At 41.1% G+C, this 17,695-nt stretch overlaps 1 protein-coding gene across 1 annotated transcript in view; it reads right to left on the bottom strand.

Moving 5' to 3' along the window:
- Nucleotides 1-563: 563 nt before the first annotated feature.
- Nucleotides 564-17,695, bottom strand: part of GRM1 (glutamate metabotropic receptor 1) — a 447,850-nt gene continuing 430,718 nt past the window's right edge. The window contains exon 13 of the mRNA XM_081529880.1: nucleotides 564-3,331. Coding sequence (XP_081386006.1) covers nucleotides 2,407-3,331 — 925 coding nt within the window. The 3' untranslated portion in view covers nucleotides 564-2,406. The remainder of the gene's footprint in view (nucleotides 3,332-17,695) is intronic.

Raw genomic sequence — 17,695 nt, 5'->3', positions numbered from 1 at the left:
CAAACTAACATAGTATTTGAATAGTAGAAGTTTTTCTGATCTATTCTTACTTTAAAAGCTTCTGAATGCACAAGTTCTGATGTTAAGAACAGATGTCAATGGCATTAGGATAAAAAACTTGTTTCACTAATACTAGATTGTATACTTTCCCTTGCTAGTTTGCCAATTAGCAGACCATTTATCAAGCACTGGAACCATCCATTTTCCTCATTCTGCCTCATGACAGTGAAAATGGAACTAAAATCACATTTCAGTCATGAGCCTTTCTACCAAAGGTATAATAAAATAACTTTTTAAAAAGTAAAGGCAGTCTATTCTTGATATAAAACTGACTAAACTTGGCAGTAGGATATGGGAAGACATAAGAAATATGAGCCTTAAACATTGGAGTGGATGATAAATTCTGAACAAATGATGCAGTGGGTATTTAAAGAGTCTAAGATAATTTTTGGCTGAGAAATCAGCAGCTTTAACATGAAGGAAGCACATTAAACGACTGAACATAAGGCATAAACAAAGATATTTAAGGGGATAAGATTCATTCCCAAATAATACAAGAATCAAAACAGCAAGAAAAATTTATTTTATTGGGGGAAAGGGAGGAGTAAAAATGAAACAACTGGATTACACAGACATGGATATTATACACCACAAATAACAAAAATAAAAATAAAAGCTAGGACAGTGAAAATATATGAATGAAAGAACATGGAAATAAAAACAAAATAAAAAAGTAAGGAATAAATAATTTGAAAAATTATGGCAAGACAGTGGTTAGTGTATGCTTTAAGCACATAAAGCTCAAGTAGCAGTGGAAAATTTTTTTTAAAAATTATAAAGGAAACAGAAATAATGTAAATACTATTTCAATCTTATGTTTTAATAATGATGTGTGCAATTATATAAAATCTACCTTTTTACTGTTGCCCACAGTTTTTGTGAACTTTTAGTATAACAAATCTTCAAACCACTTCATTAATAACATATTTCCACATCATAAAATATCTGAAAAATAAGTTCCCTCTTAAAAGAAGAAGGACCATCTGAGCAGCATATGAAAAACATTGGACCAGAGCACTCCAACCTTCAAAGAGCTCCTGTAGATATTGATGACAATGGTATATAAAACATTACTGGAACATAAACATATCTATACTATATCGGAGAGACAGTCTTCAGTTGCAGTTAGATTGACATTACATAGCACAGTTTTTATTATCACAGTATACAAGGACACAGGAACACATTCACTTGCTAGTTACAAGGACTTCGGTGACAACTGGAAAGAATTGTTTGTCATTGAAACCAATAATAGCTGCTATGAGTACACCATTAAGTTCAAAGATAGATTTGTTTCTGTAGTACATAGGAGAAACAATGGCACCAAATACATACTGCATCTTAGAAAGTTCAACTGGTAAGTATTATTTGCTACAGTAAATGGAAGGTAACAATTTTGCCATGTGGTTTGTTCTCTTCAACATAAGGGCAACAAAGGAGAGCCCCCTTGGCACACAGGTAAATCCACAAAAGTCTTCTGCTATCTCAAAACAATCTCATCTGGCCTTTTTTTTAACGAAATCACCAATAAGCGAGCATCAGATATGGGAAGCTGATTTTGCTGATTTTGTTCAAAGCCCCAAGCCTCTGCACTGTCCTGTTTCTCCTTGCGCCCTCCCTTAGCACTACTGATGAAGCGCTTTTGGTTGATGATTTTGCTCCTATTCCTGTTCTCCTAAATAGAGGGAAATCACAGAGCAGCAAGGTGTCCACGCACCTTTCTCCAAGTGTGACAGCAAGGCTGGCACTGGATGGGCGTGCAGTTGGTGAAGACGGACCCCTTTTTGGGCCAGTTCCCCCGAGGGTCCCGGATACCAGGGTTCTGTGGGCCCAGTAGGGAGAAGAGCTTGAGAAACGAGCTGCTGTCCATCACTGTTCTCTGGGTGGTTCCCTTCCTTCACCCACCTGCTCCATCTGGCTCCACCAAGCTCGTTGGAAACACCAGGATGACGAGCTAATGATTAACTGAGCGGTCCTCCCCGCTGTCCCATTCTAAATGGGCCAAGTGGGTGGGCATGTATATCTATGCGCAGCGATCCAAAGAGATTATGTGGGTTGGTTTTATTTATTTATTTATTTTTGCGACAAAAGTTACAAACTACATGGGATTGTGCTTTGTCGGAATTCCCTTTCTTCCCAGAGAAGGGTTTTGAATTCAAGACTCGGAATCCTCGCCTGGATCCTTTCTGGCTTGCGGAGTCCCACACCTCTGGCGTAGCATCCTTGCTTCCCGACTCCACCTCCAGCCTTGGCTTCCTGCCCAGCTTCCCGCACGTCTCTCCCGGGGAGGTGCTCAGGCTCCCCTGACCCACCACCTCTGTCCTTTCCCCCATGGACACCTCCTTCCTACAGGGTGGACGAGCTCTGCTTATAGTCCCTCAGGATGACCGAGGCGTAGGTCACATTGGGAGGGGTGCAGAGCACCGACTCGGACACGGGGGAGCTGGGCACCGAGCTGCCCGAGGCCACCGAGTCGCGGAAGGGGGACGGGGGCGTCAGGGCAGGCGAGGCCTCCGGGGTGGGCTTGCTGGGCCCCGGCAGGTCCCCCTCATCCTCTTCCTCCTCCAGCTCGTCCTCCTCGGTGTTCCCTTCCCTCTCAGACAGGTACTCCTGCAGCAGCTTGAACCTCTCGCTGTCGTCCTCGTCGTCGTCCTCGCCGGGCGGCGAGGCGGGCTCCTCCGCGAAGGGGCTCAGCGGCAGCGGCAGCGGCAGCAAAGGCAGGTGCTGCGGTGGCGCCGGTGGAGGGAACAGGGACCGCCCCCCGTTCCCTGCGGCCCCGGGGACGGCGAGCACCGAGCTGAAATCCGGAATCCCGGCGCTGAAATTGTTGACCACTCCCTGCAGCTGGTCCAGGAAGGATTTCTGCGGCAGCGGCGGCTGCTGGAGGGGCGGGGGCAAGCCCTTGGGGACGGCCGGCTCGGCCAGGAAGAGGGGGGTCTCCTCGGCGGTCAGATGGGGCGGCAGAGGCGGGGTGCTGGCCGCGGTCGGCACGCGGCGGGGCGCCGCCCTAGAAGGACTGCTGGGAGGGCTGAAGCCCACCGGCTGGGCATCCTCCTCCTCCACGTTGTAAAGGGTCTTGGTGCTGGTATCGGAAAAGGTCAGGCTCTTGCCAGAGCCTTGGTAACTTTTAGTGAGGGGTTTGATGACGGCTGTTTGGTTGCAGGCCGTCTCGTTGGTCTTCACGTGCACCGAGAGGCGGTGCCACATGTGCTGACCTTTGGGCACCTGTCTTCCACCTGGTTCAGACCACGACACAGACTTGCCATTAGAACTATGAATAGAACAGAGATGGGTTTATTTGCGGGCATCTTATGCACACAGGATAACATACACATAGAACCTTTGCAAGCCTAGCTCAAAGCAATTTGGCTCCCTTCCACTGTATGTCTGCCTGTCGCACACACTTCCACCCTCTCCTTTTTACCCATCAGACTCCAAAAGCTGCAGCAATCACAGGTTGCCTCTGAAGCTGCGGCCAGGGATTCCATCCACCCCAACCCAAGGCAGGACATTTTGACCCTGAGAAAAACTGCAGTGGAGAAGACCCAGCTTGTTGTAGAAGCAGCTATTTTCCTTTAAGTCTGATTTCACAGCTATTACACACACACACACACACACACACACACACACGCTCAAAGGAGATGAAAATATTGTTGCTCAGTGCAAGCTTTTGAAAGATTCCAAGATTGACAAATTAAAAATAAAATCTTAGTCACACATAGACAACAGAGCATAATGACCATAGCTATTGTCTCCCTTTCTACTTAGTCCCTGGAACAAATTAAGACCCACGTATAAAATTACTCTCATCGTCCTGTGAGGTTATAAAACACATCCTCTCAGATGCCCATTCTGATATGCAGGTATTTCATGTGGTACTAGAGGCAGCATGGTCATGCACATGGCACCTGTACAGAAGGAAAAAAAAAAGGAAATGACAGAAAAACCCAGACCCATGCTCCACTTAAGAGTTTCCCAACTTTCAAGTTTCCTTTTATTTCAAAGCATTATTCCTGATGCATATGGTGGATCACAGTTCACTCATAGCAGGTAGCTTGGGATTTTCACACTGGCAACATTTAAGTAGGTGTGTTTGAAAGAGTTGGAACTGGAAAGCCCAGAAAAATATAAATATCCATATCCTGTTTTAGTCTACTTGCATAATTGATGCAAAAGGACAAGATTAAGATTCAGACAAAGCAGAAGTTACTGAGATCAAGACCTCACCGGGGCCTTTTCTTCATTGATCATTGACGAAGAAAAGGCTTAGGGCACCAGGGGTCCTATACCCTTCATGGGATCCTCATAAAGTCAACCAAATAGAATATATCTCTGAAAAAGAAAAAAAAATGAGATGTAGTGTTGCGCATATATGCACATTCTATTCTGTCTGTTCTAATAACTCTGGTCTTACTTTTGGACTCTTAGTTTATTTTCTGTATAATTTTTAGCAGATGGTGGTACCTTACCATAGCATACTATTAATAACAACAGTGTTAATACTTAAATCAGGAAATAATTTTTTGCAAGATTTTGCTTTTTCTTTGTATCCATGAAAACAACAGAGGAAGTGGCACAATGATGACACATTTTTTGACATTAAAAGAAAGAAGGAAAATGCACATATTTTCTTAGGTGGATATGTGAAATAGACTTTTTCATATCATAGTCTTTTGTTTGGAAAACTTAGGAAATGATCAATGGTTAACATGTTTTATTTAATCATTTTGAAAATACAAGAATGAATACTTTAAAAATTATGTGTGAGTGCCACATATATGATGACGGTAATGTTTTGACATTTCAAATTTTATAATCCTGAAAAGTCAAGTGAATCAAATAAGTACAGATTTGTGTAGAAAGTCTGATATCAATTCTAGAAAATTCTGCATATAAAAGTTCTAAAATAGATATAATAGCTAAATTTTCTTATTATTTGGGAAGAAGGTTGTTTCTCCATATAGCTGATAATCTATGCTGTATTTTTAACAGTCAGATAAAAAAATCTCATCTCCAAAATATGATATCAAAATTAATATTTCATGCAAGCATATGCTTAATGTATTCTCTAAGGATGTCTAACTGCTTGTGAATGTGAAATTACCGACTTATTAGGTTCTATACAGTCTTGTTAGAATAGCTAACTCTCTCCCGAGGTGAGCAAACTAAAGAATAAGCTGATGGTGTTCCTGCAAAGAACAGCCAACCAACCAGCCAAAGCCAAACCAGAATCCACAGTTCCTCCTCTGAGTTTGAAATTCTGGGCAAGCTCACCTCCCACTTTCCTCTTTCCCAATTTCCTCCATCTCCCACTCTACTTACACTGTTTCTCTCTTTACGCATTTAATATGCCTCTTCCAGAAAGTATAAAACTGCCTAGTTGCCTCTTGCCTTGCTTAAATATGCTTTAATATACTTTCCAACGGCAATGCTTTGCAGCCCTTTCAATGGCAATGGAAACAATTTTTCCTTCTCCAAATGCTTGCCTCTCCATGCTCATTAAGAAAATCACTAAACTAAAAGGCTGCTTATGTCTTCATTTATTTGTATATGTGTATGTGTATGTGTATGTGTATGTGTATGTGTATGTGTTTTAAAAACCAGTTCCCTCCAGAGCTAGTCTGACCTAATTCAATCAGTAGGCTTAGATAAACAAAACATTGTCCAGTTTCCATATATGCTAACAAAAAGGGCAACTTTGTATTCCTGGGACTAAGTTCACCCCCTTTCTCACTGACTCGCCTTGCCTTCCTCCTTGTACAGAAGTCCTCTACCAGCCTCTGTTTATATCCTTTGAAAGGCATTATTAATCATCTTGCAGACAGAGACAATCACAATTCAGTTCTGTTTCATCCAAAACCATTTTTATTCTTGTGAGGGGAGATTTCCACCCCAGCAATCAAAGTTAGCAGCTTTCCTTCCCTCAGAGTCTTGCTCTAGATTTTCTGTAAAGTACTGTTTAATTAGGAAACAGTCCTAATGCCCTAGGGACTTTATCAGATTAAGAAAATTAGATTAACCTTTTTTTTTTCAAGGACAAAATAAATTGCTTCTTAAAAACTAGAGATATTGGTGTAATATTGGAGTTTCATTTCATAGAAACTACAGCACAGGGTATAAACTTTGGTCCTTCTGCATTAGTTATCTTTAACCTATAGTCAGCAGACAGCTTGAACGGTCCATGAATCTACATGTGCATTAAAGCACTGTTTGTAGGCTAAATCAATATTATGTCTTTGTAGATTATGTGCTGCTATTTTTAAATGCAAAATGCTGTTATTGATAAATTGTACTTCTAGATACAAGTGTAACTAAATTCTGAGAAGCTTTTTTTGGTGTGTTTTGTGTTCAAGCTAATAAAGGTACGATTACTATCACAGGTTCAGGTGAGTATTTGATAACCATTTTGGTGTGAAAAGTGATTATCCTATTTGAAAAGTTTAGGAATTCATTGCTGTGATATTAAGAGAAAAATGTATAAAATACGGGGCAGTAAAAAGCAATAAATACATTATAAAGATGCAATATTATTATGAAATAATACTTCTATTTAATCCCAGATAGCTTTAATACCTTATCTTTCAAAGCCGCCAGCTTCTTTCTTCTATTATTTAATGTTACTTGGTTCCCTAATCTTAGGAAAAGCAATCTGATTTAGAAACACCACAAAATTGTCAGAAAGCACCTTGTCAGAGGATACCTTGAGTGGCTAAATATATTTACCGATATTGAAGTAATTGGAGGAAATTGCTGCTAGGCCTGGGAGGGACTAGAGACACGGAGGATGAGATACACGGAGAGTCACGCAGAGCTAGGAGGGCAGAGGGCTGCAATTCCAGCTCCAACTGGCTCAGGATCTGGCTTTGGTTTTTCTTTCATTAGATAAGTATCACAATCCCCCCAAACAGAAAACCCACTATTTACAGCACTTTAGAGAAGAGTTGGAAGTGGGTGGTGTAAATAGATTAGTACATCTTTGGCATTCAGAGTGATCCTGTCTGTTTTATTTGTTTCGGTAAGTACTAGTTACATCTGCAGAGTACGCTGCTCTCTGCTCCAGAGAGGCCTAAAATGGGAATACCAGTGGGTGGGTGTTTGAGATCCAGAGGAAAGCATCCTGCACAAGCTGCCTGAGGGGAAAGCTTGCTCAACACCTGTCTCCCTTATGTCCAACTCAAGTCTCTGCCACTGGGCTTAATAGCCACACAGCAGATGGAAGGATGGCTTCTAAAGAGCCTAGGCAAGGCGAGGTCTTCCCTTGGGGAAGGAAGTCTCAGTTCTGGGAACCTAAGCAGGGTAGCATTTGTTTTCTTTGAAAATGAAAATGGAAGCAGGAAATACCACTGGGTCATAGCGTGGAGAGAATGGCTCACCAAGAAAACAAACCACAGCCACAGGCTTGTGGACAGCTCTGCTGTGACCCAGCAGCTGTGGTCGGGACATGTGGCCTTCCAAGGAAAGGCTGGTGTTGCCCTAAGGGAGACCTGCCTGGATGGGAGGCCAGAGCTGCCCTGTCCAGGTATCTCACCTCCATGTTCTTCAGCAAGCTGGTAACAGAATGCAGCTTGAATAGTGATTCTTGTAGCATCTCAGGCATTGGGAATGGTTTGAAATCATTTGAGTCAGACTCCTGTTTTCTTAGGCAACCCCAAGCTAGTTTTCAATACAAAGAACTCCCACTAACTCCAGCTTCCCTTCTTGAAAGCTTCCCCCCCTAAATGTGCATATTCAGTATATATTCTCTGGAAGCTTCTCTGAACATTCAATATTCAGAAACTTCTCTGAATATTCAAAATTTCTCATCTTACTGAATCAGCACTGCTTATAAGGTAGAGAATTTCTGAATGTGTTGGTGAAGACAAATGCTTTTTAATATTATGAGAACATGGAAGTTGCTGTTGATATGAAGCCTTTAGCAGCATTGTGAATTTTATCCCTCTCCTTGCTGATTCTAACTTCATCATAAGCTGATCAGAATATCATTTGACTTGCTGAAATTTACAATATTACAAAGTCTAAGTGTATAATCCGCCTTTGAGAATCTTCAGATTAATCATGTTGAATATCCTAAAGTTATATGATTTGGGATAAAAGACAACATAAAGAAAATCTGTTTGATTTCTCCAATAAGCATTGTGCTTTCTCCAATAAATTAATAAAGAAAAAGACATCCACAAGTGAAATTAACTCATCAAGGTCAACAGAGTATGGAAGAGCCCATAAACTTTGTCCAGGTGTAGGGTCTACTGTCTCAAGAAAACTGACAAATATATTTCCAACTAAAGAGTAGAATTCTGATGGTTTCTAAACTTTTTCTTTATTTAAGACTTTTCTTATGTGGACCATTTTTAAAGTCTTTATTTAGTTTGTTACAATATTGTTTAGATTTTGTTTTGGTTTTTTGGCTGCAAGACACATAGGATCTTAGCTCCTGGACTAGGGATGGAACCCACAGCCCCCAGCATTGGAAGGCAAAGTCTTAACCACCGGACTGCCAGCTAAGTCCTTAGACTTTTTCTAGGTATATTTTAAATGGCCTTTGGGTGAACTTAATCATGATTGCTGGCTGAGGAAAAAAATTCCGGTGCAAACGTTTATTTATGATAACATATTGATACAGTGGTGTTGTTTTAGTGGAGGTAAACTAGCTGTAGTTATATTCTTCCAGGAAGTATAGATAAGCCTAGATTATGTTCCTTTTGAAGAAAGTTCAGATGAAGTATTATAGTTTATTCTATGCTCCATGCTTCCAGACCTATCACTTTAATAGCAAGTCCCTTGATGTTCTTCAGCAGTGCCTGGAGTCCTCACATTTGCCCTGGAAATAGAGGGCAGCTGCATTGCTCTGCAAGGCTTATTCCTTAGAGGCAAGAGAGATCCAGGCAGACCTTAAAGATCCAGTAGGCAGCTTTATTTCTATCACTAGTCCTTTTGCCTGGCTTGTTCACAAGAGCTGTGGAAATCGGAGGTCACAAAAAGAACATAATCTTTTTTTTTTTTTTGCAGGAACAACTAAGGCTAAAAATAGCCAGTCTTACTCTATAGTACATAGCTTGGAAGCTACTAGTTTCCTTTATTGTCTCCAGGAAGCTTGAATAGTCTTATTTTAAAACTTCTTTATAATCAACCTATTTGCTTTGTTGACTGTTGCACTATTTTTTGTCACCTACCATGGATGGACCACTTTCCACCTTTGTTGTTTTTAGGCACTCACCTTAAAGTCATGAACTGTTAGGTGCCTCTCCTCTCTCTCTGGCCCTGCTGTCATGACAGGACAAGCACGTCTCCTAGACCCATCAATTCCTTTTGACAGACAGCCAGCAGCTGTCATCATCAGGATGTCCTTACAGTGTCCTTGGTCAGACTCAACCCTTGATGCAAGAAACACTCAGTGCTTTTGGACTTGGGAGAATTAGAGAGAATGCATCCTGGTAGATGCGAGAGGCTCTGATCTTGATGTGCAGAGTCCTCCCAACTGCACCTGTTTCCCTCTAAGCGTCAGTGCGATTTGATCAAGACCACACTCGTTCTATTGGGGCCTTTCCAGGGGACGTCAGAACACAACTTCCCAATGCACTCCACTGAGTGAAGAGAAGAGCAGCTAGGACTCCGTTCACTGGGCTCCATGGCCAGGCTTAGTAGTGAACATTTGAACAAATTGGGCTCTTCTCATCTGAAGAGCTATTCGAGGCACAGACACCTCATCAGGGAGCTCCCTTCTGCTGCAGGAATGTGTACCTTTGACTCTCCTAGGAGTTTGAAGGGCTGTAAAGGAACAGCTGAGAATGACCACAGACTCCATGCACAATGAATTGAACATGGTTTATGTTCTTTTGTTGACTTAAAGAGACACTGTCAAGATCTAAAGGTCAAAAATTGGACCAAACATGCACCGTTTTTATCAGATGGAGAGAATCTGATAAAAACACCCCAAATTCTGGGAAAATAACTCCTTTCCTTTCCTTTTTTTTTTTGCAAAACTCACTTTTTTGGGGGACTCACAAAACTTTTGTTTTGTGCTCCCCAGGGGATAGGAGGCACCCAGCAGAGATTCATCTTGGTGCCCACCCCCACTCCAACTGACAGTATGGAATTCTTCCATTCAAATTATGGCTTTACTTAAATGCAGACAGGATCATATCAAACATTTGTGCAGCAGCAAAAAAAAAAAAAAAAAAAAGGCAAAGAAAATAAAAGAGCTCTGTTTGCCCAGGAGAAGCTGACAAATTTGTGAAGGGGGAAAATTCACTTTCAAGCTTGTGAGTGGGAGTCACAAACAAAAGTGAACCTCTAGAATGGGGAAAAGTGTTGCATCTTGCATGAAAACATAAGAAAAAAAGCAAAAAGACTAACAACTTGACAGTGTCCTTTTAAGAATGATGGACAATCAAATTAAGGCAGTCGTGCAAACCACGGCACGTAATGGTTCCTCGTCCTTGATGGCATGCACCACTTCTGTTTCCATGTTAGAAAGTAGAAAAACCCAGGAGAGAGAAAGCAAGGGGGCAAACCACTCTATTTTCCATGCAGCTTCTCTTACACATTCACTGCAGTGTGGGGGTTTTCAAAGCTGCACATGTGCCGACGGACACTGGCTGGTGGGCGAGAATTCTGGCTGCCTCTTCCTGAGGATTGAAAAGAAAAAGATACCCAGTGAGTGAGTGGTTACACAGGTACATAGAGATGGCGATCATACCGCTCAGGCGGTGCCTGGCGGGGGCAGGGCCGAGCCTGCCTCCTGAGCCTTTCTCTGGGTCACTCCACCTCCACATCCTGCATCTTCCTTGTCCTGCCAAGCTGTGTCTTACTGCCAGGATCAATTCTGAAAGTCACATCAGTGGAGTGCATTCTTTCCTTTACCTGGCGGGACCATCTCTTTCCAAGTGGCAGATGCATTTTTTTGCTGCCTATATGTCTCTCCCAAATTGGCTCTTTTCCCTCCAATCTTGATACCCTCCTTTATTCTTAGAGGCAGTGAATTCCATCTGAATCTTTCAACCCACTACCCGCCTTAGTGTATGCTTGCAGATTTACATCTTACACTGTGACTTTTAATTGTAGTGCTAATCTGACTCCATATTATGCTATCATAAAAGGAGTGCTGTCACTTCACATAAAGTCACAGGTATCTCTTGGCCCTCACATGATGGAACATATCTAGAGGTGGAGAGAAGGGAAGTGGCAAGAGACTGGATAAGCCTCCCTCCAGGGAAGAAATTCATCTCAGTCCCTGGCTGGATGTCTCTTTATATAGCACAGTATGTGGGTCTGGTAAGTGGAGAAGATCCTTGACTAGACATGACAAGGCTGATGTGCTGGCCATGCACAGGTGGCCTTTTCAGCATTTGTTGGAGTGAGGGTAACTGGATTTCCCACAAGTTAAGGAAACATGAGCGTCCCTCTTTAGAAGTTGGTGGGACAAAGCCATCTTAGTCTCATTCCATATTAAGAGGGCAGCCAATCACAGAAAAGAATTTAGAAAGAAGATGCTAAAGGAGAACCATTAGCAGGTGCTATGAGTGGTGTGGGTAAGACTGCAGTCATGAAGTCCCCTGTAAGGCTTTCTCACAAATGTTCTCTGCCAATCATCCTTGGGCCAATCTACCCCAAGATCCTGGTGACAATTATCCAGTGTTAATCAGAAGAGGACCACAAGAGCTCCAGGCAAATCAAAGACCTTTGCCAACCTTCCTGTCTCTTTTTCTTATCAAAGCAGGCAGAAGAGGGGATGTTCAGATGAGGGAAGGAAGAGGCAGAGAAAGATTTCAGGCTGAGGCCTGACATTATTCAGGGAAGGAGAGATGTGAGTTTTGAGATCTGAAACAAGAGCACTGTGGAATGTCTCTTTAATTCCTGTAAGCAAGGACTCTAACCTGAATGTAGAAGGTCAGAAAAAAGATTTTTCCTAGCACAGTTGAAGGTGAAGGAGAAAAATAAACCTGATCAATATTTACATTTCCATCAAGTTTAGACCATTCAGTAAACCATTTGAGAGTGCATGATCTATTCAGAAGGATCTGAAATTCTCATCCAGAGATAAGAACTTGAAACACTTTGGTATAATTTCATTTGCACTCCACTAGTCCATTTGCTCAAGAAAATTAGACAAAGAGATCATGTTTGCTGTTGAATAAGTCAAAGCAATGTGACACTTAACGTGCCCACCTGAAGTCACAAAGATCATGAAAACATTAGTGGTAGATGCTCAGAAACAAAAATTTGACATTTGAATATATAAATGAAGTTATTGGCAGAAAAGGGCATTTCACCTATAAAATAACATTAAAACAATTTCATTTCTCATGAGAGAAGGCAGAAGATACAATCAAAGCATTTGGCTTTGCCTTGCTAAATTGCCTGATCCCCTTGAAGCCTCCAATTAATTCTTCTTTAGATAATGTCCATAGGTGGCCTGGTCCAATGCTACAGGGAAGATAGGACCCTGGCAGAGCTGATTTCCTGGCCCTTGACCAATACAGACACAGGTGGGTCCCTCATCTGAAGGGCTCTGAACTCAGGGTTTAGTGCTCTCAGTTCATCTTTTTGAAATTCCCAAATAATTTTATCACTTAATTTGTGTTTTATAAGTGATGTTCCATGTGGAAACTGAGTATGTACTGAGGGGTTTAGAGCTTCATCTCACGCATAGTCCTGGCTCCCCGGACAGGTTTTCAGCTTCTTGCTTCCCTCCACATCCCACACCCTTCTACTCTGCCTTGGCAACCAGAGCCCATCCAGCCTCCCACTACCCACCCCTGCCCAGTGATCACTGCCACCCTCCTCCCTGCCAGGCAACCGTCGGCATGGATGTAGGAAGATCAGATCAGGATCTGGCAACAAGGTCTTGTTACCCCACAGCATTGCAAGGGAGCAGGTGGCCGCGGCCATCTCCTCCCTGTACTGGCACGTCTTCTGTGCATCTGGCGGGTAACAGGGCAGGGATGAGCCTCGTACCCCTCCTCCATGCAGGTACCTTGCTGGTCTCTGAGGTGTTGTTGCAATATCCTTGGGAGTCCCCAGTCCACCATGAGTTGGGGCAGGAGGCACTGGGAAAGGGGAGTTGCCCGGATTTAGTTTCTGCATGGCATCTACTCAGTAACTGGCTGGAGGGGAAGCCGGCTGGAAAGAAAAGGCTTTGTATTTTAGTACCGTTACCATTTTTCCCTCTATGTTTTCAACCAGGGGCTCCAGGTCTTCATTTTGCACTAGGCTATGCAAATGATGTAGCTGGACCTGTCTGCTGAGATGTATGGATGATGAGAAAAAGCATGGGGAAACATCCTGGCAGCTTAGAATTTGACCTGCTGACATTAGCATAGGTGCACACAGTGTGGCATACCTGAACAGATCAGCAGTGGTGTCTCCTGGAAACTGGGGCAGGAAGCTGCCCCCTGTAGCTGACTTGAAACCACCCTTGCAGCTATAGATAGCTCCGTGCTTCCTTTGGGGGCTGTAATCGTATTGACAGCTAAACTTCACACAGTAATTCCAAACAATACCAAAGCCATTTTTACTATTGATTGACATACCTGAAAAAAATGACAGCTTCTCCTTCATGGTGCCATTTCTTTAGTTTCTGACTTTGACTTTGTGTTGAAGTGAAATGTAAATGACCCATGTATACAGATGTTACTTTTATGTAAGAAGTGGATTATTAAAGGTTACAAGTCAAGAATTGAAAAATCTGATTCCAGTGTGGCCATTTTATCAACTGCATAAAACCTGAGTGAAGGAGCTGGACTTCAGGGTATTTTTAGCAACTGTAGAACCACATATTCAACCAACCCCAGAGTCCGCAAGCCAGAGTAAAAGCTTGGAGGGAAAATGCAGCATATGGGGGCTTGTCAAATATAAGTCCCAAATCTGTGCTGAATCTTTTGGCAGAAATTGTGGATTTAATGAAACCCCAGAAGTTTAGTTAGAAAGATTCATCTTCAGTTTCTTCTGAAGTGAATTATTTTTTTCTTTTCTTTCCCCTTCCATGCTTCTTTTCTTCCTTCCCTTCCTTTCCTCCCATCTTCTCTTTCTTTCTTTAGAGTTCCTTCTAGTTGTGTGCCTAGCTTCTCCCATCTGTTACCATTGTCCACATAATCTTTCTGGTGAAGATTCTTGAGAGTCCCTTGGATTTCAAGGAGATCCAATCAGTCAGTCCTAAAGGAAATCAACCCTGAGTACTCACTGAAAGGACTGATACTGAAGCTGAAGCGCCAATAGTTTGGCCACCTGATGTGAAGAGCTGACTCATTGGAAAAGACCCTGATGCTGGGAAAGGTTGAGGGCAGGAGGAGAAGGGGACGACAGAGGATGAGCTGGTTGGATGGCATCACCAACTCAATGAACATGAAGTTGAGCAAACTCAGGGACATAGTGAAGGACAGGGAAGCCTGGTATGCTACAGTCCATAGGGTTGCAAAGAGTCGAATACAACTTAGCCACTGAACAACAGCAACAACATCACTCTTTGAGTGTACTTAGCCCCATATGCTTTGCTTTCATGTGTTATTTTCTTTACAGCAAGTCACCCATACATTGGTTTCTATGCTAAGAACTATTTTCTTATGTCAGCTTGAGAAGTTGTTACAGACAAGTCTTACTCATTATAATATAGCAATAAGATTTCAGGCCAAGGATTCAGGAGACCAGATACTCTCCAACTGTGTATTTGCCTCTTTCAGACTCAGTTTTTCATCCATAAAGAAGGATTGTTGAAACAGTACATGTGAAAATGCTTCCAATAGCAAAATGCCATCCCTGCTTAAAACATTACTAGAAGTGTCCATGTAATTCTCCAGGCAAAAATGCGGGAGTGAGTTCCCATCCCCTCCTCCAGGGGATCTTCCCGACCCAGGGATCAAACCTGCATCACTTATGTCTCCTACATGAGTAGGTGGGTTCTTTAACACTAGTGCCACCTGGGAAGCCCAGAATACTGGAGGAACAAAACACAGACAAAAGACTGATATTGTAAGTCTCAGTGTGTATTTAAGTTAGACTAACTCACAGTATCTCAAACTTTACTTTGTTTTACTCATAAATTTTAACCACTTGCCTTATTCAAGAATTATAATAACTTCTAGTAGAAAATAGTTTTCTCTCTAGAATATTTTTCCCCAAAAAACATTAGCAACATTGAGTAGATGTATCAGGAGTGGGTAAAAGCTAGGTACAGAGCCAAGCTAGCTGTCTGTGTCTGAATCTGCATGTCTATGACAGGTTTGGAGGTGAGTCTTTTAGCAGAGATAAAATGGTCTATACGATTCCAGATGGTCACCATGGAAATAATGTGGCAGCTCTCCAAGTAATCATAAGGATTGACAGCAACCACTCAAGAACATTTTTGTAGAAGATATCTATCTTTTTTGTTATAAACAAATAGGATAATTTGTACCTCTGACTGCTTTCTGAAGTCAAATGCATTTTTCTATTATCTGAATTTAAATATATATTTCTCAGCATTCATGCATCAGAGTGGAAAATAGAGCTGACTGTATATATAGACCTATTGTAAGTGGTTATTGTTTCACTCTTCTTTATAATACCTGCACATATAACATAGTTTAGTAAGGTTTTTTTTCTATAAACACGATGATGTAGTATAAAATATTGTTCTATTTTAAAATTTTTAATTGTAAAGATTTCTAAGTTAATAAGAGACTATAGAAAATGAGCTAATAAAATTCAACTCAATTACCATCATAGATTTGTCAAATATTAACATTCTGCCTTATTAGGGTTCCTTTTCTTTTGAAAACATTAGGGATAAATTTGAAGCACTCTGTATATTATTCTTAACACTAATCCTCTTCTTTTTTTTATTAAATTAGTTTATTTATCCATTTTTTAACTTTACAATATTGTATTGGTTTTGCTATACACTGACATGAATCCACCATGGGTGCACATGTGTTCCCTTTCCAGAACCCCCCTCCCACCTCCCTCCCCATCCCATCCCTCCGGGTCATCCCAGTGCACCTCTTCTTTTCAAGAGAAAATTTGGTATATATCATACTTGGCATATACTAATACTTTTTCAACATGTATAGTCATGCATTAATAAATATTACTATCATTGTGATATGATTTAGCATGTTATTAGATTTCACATTCATAGCATCACACAATATTTCCATTCAGCAATTTGCACTTTTTGCATAGTATTATGTTAATATACATAGCTCTAGTTAATTAACTTAAACTAAATCAAATAAATACCTCATTATCAAGAATATAATCAATTCTCCTACTGATGGCCATTTAGATTGCTTCTTACATCCTGCTATTTTAAGCAATATTGCAGTAAACATTCTTGGTTATGTCTCCTTGCACACGTATGAGAAAGCCTTTCTCTGGTGTGGATTGGGAAGTAGAATTGATGGATTTTTGCAAATGCACAGTATTCTTTCTTATATACTGTCAAATTGCTCTGCAAAATGCTTGCAAAATTTTAAGTGGTATGTGAGAATCCCTATTATTCTTTCTAATTCAGTTTGTTTTTCATACATCTTTAAAATTGACTCTTTATTATGAAAAATGTTTTAAATATATGAACATGGAAAAATGCTAAAATGAACCCCATATCCATATTAGCAGCTTCAATAATAGTCAATATGTATGTGAAACTTGTTTCATCTATACTTGTCTTTTATTTATTTTAAAGCAAATCTAAAACAGTGTCACTCCATCCATAAAGAATTTAGTATATATGCCTGCCATACAGGTACACAATTTTATAATAAAAGGAAAAATATTTCCTAAAGTACATTAATTGGAGAAGGAAATGGCAACCCACTCCAGTATTCTTGCCTGGAGAATCCCATGGGCAGAGGAGCCTGGTGGGCTACAGTCTATGGGATTGCAAGAGTTGGTCACAACTTAGTGACTAAACCATCATGGAAGTACATTAATAGTGATACTTTAATATTTGATATTGGGCTTTCCAGGTGGCTCAGTGGTAAAGAATCCGCCTGGTAATGCGGGAGATGCAGGAGACGCAGGTTTAATCCCTAGGTTCCCTGGATCAGAAAGATCCCCTGAAGGAGGAAGTGGCAACCCATTCCAGTATTCTTTCTGGGGAAAACCCCATGGATAAAGGAGGCTGGTGGGCTTCCGTCCATAGGTATGCAAAGAGTCAGACAAGACTGAGCACAATATTTGATATTAAATTTTTTATATTAAATGATCAATATTTTTATTTCCCTGATTGTCTCTATATTTTTGAAGTCCTTATTGAATTTGTTACAATATTGTTTCTGTTTTATGGCTTGGGATTTTTTGGCCAAGGGGCATATGGGATATTGGCTCTTGGACCAGGAATCGAACCCACACTCCCTGCATTGGAAGGTGAAGTCTTAACCACTGGATCACCAGGGAAGTCCCATCTCTATATTTTTATTTTACTTTTGATTTTCAAATCATCATAGAAATAATATTTACATACATATTTTGTCAGTGAGTCTTATATCTTTTTTAATCTATGGATGTCCCCTCTTCCTTTTTGCTTGCTATCTATTTGTTAAAGAAGCATCCAGATTATGGATTTTATGGATTGAGTCTCTATGTGTCATTTAAAGTGTTTCTCTGTTACCTGTATTTCCTAGGAATTATAGTTAGATCTGAATTCTTGATCAGCTTCATG

The sequence above is a fragment of the Giraffa tippelskirchi genome, chromosome 9 (assembly GCF_054371585.1).
Source record: "Giraffa tippelskirchi isolate mGirTip1 chromosome 9, T2T-mGirTip1v1.2.pri, whole genome shotgun sequence".
NCBI lineage: Eukaryota > Metazoa > Chordata > Mammalia > Artiodactyla > Giraffidae > Giraffa > Giraffa tippelskirchi.
This window is presented reverse-complemented; position numbering and strand designations above follow the sequence as displayed.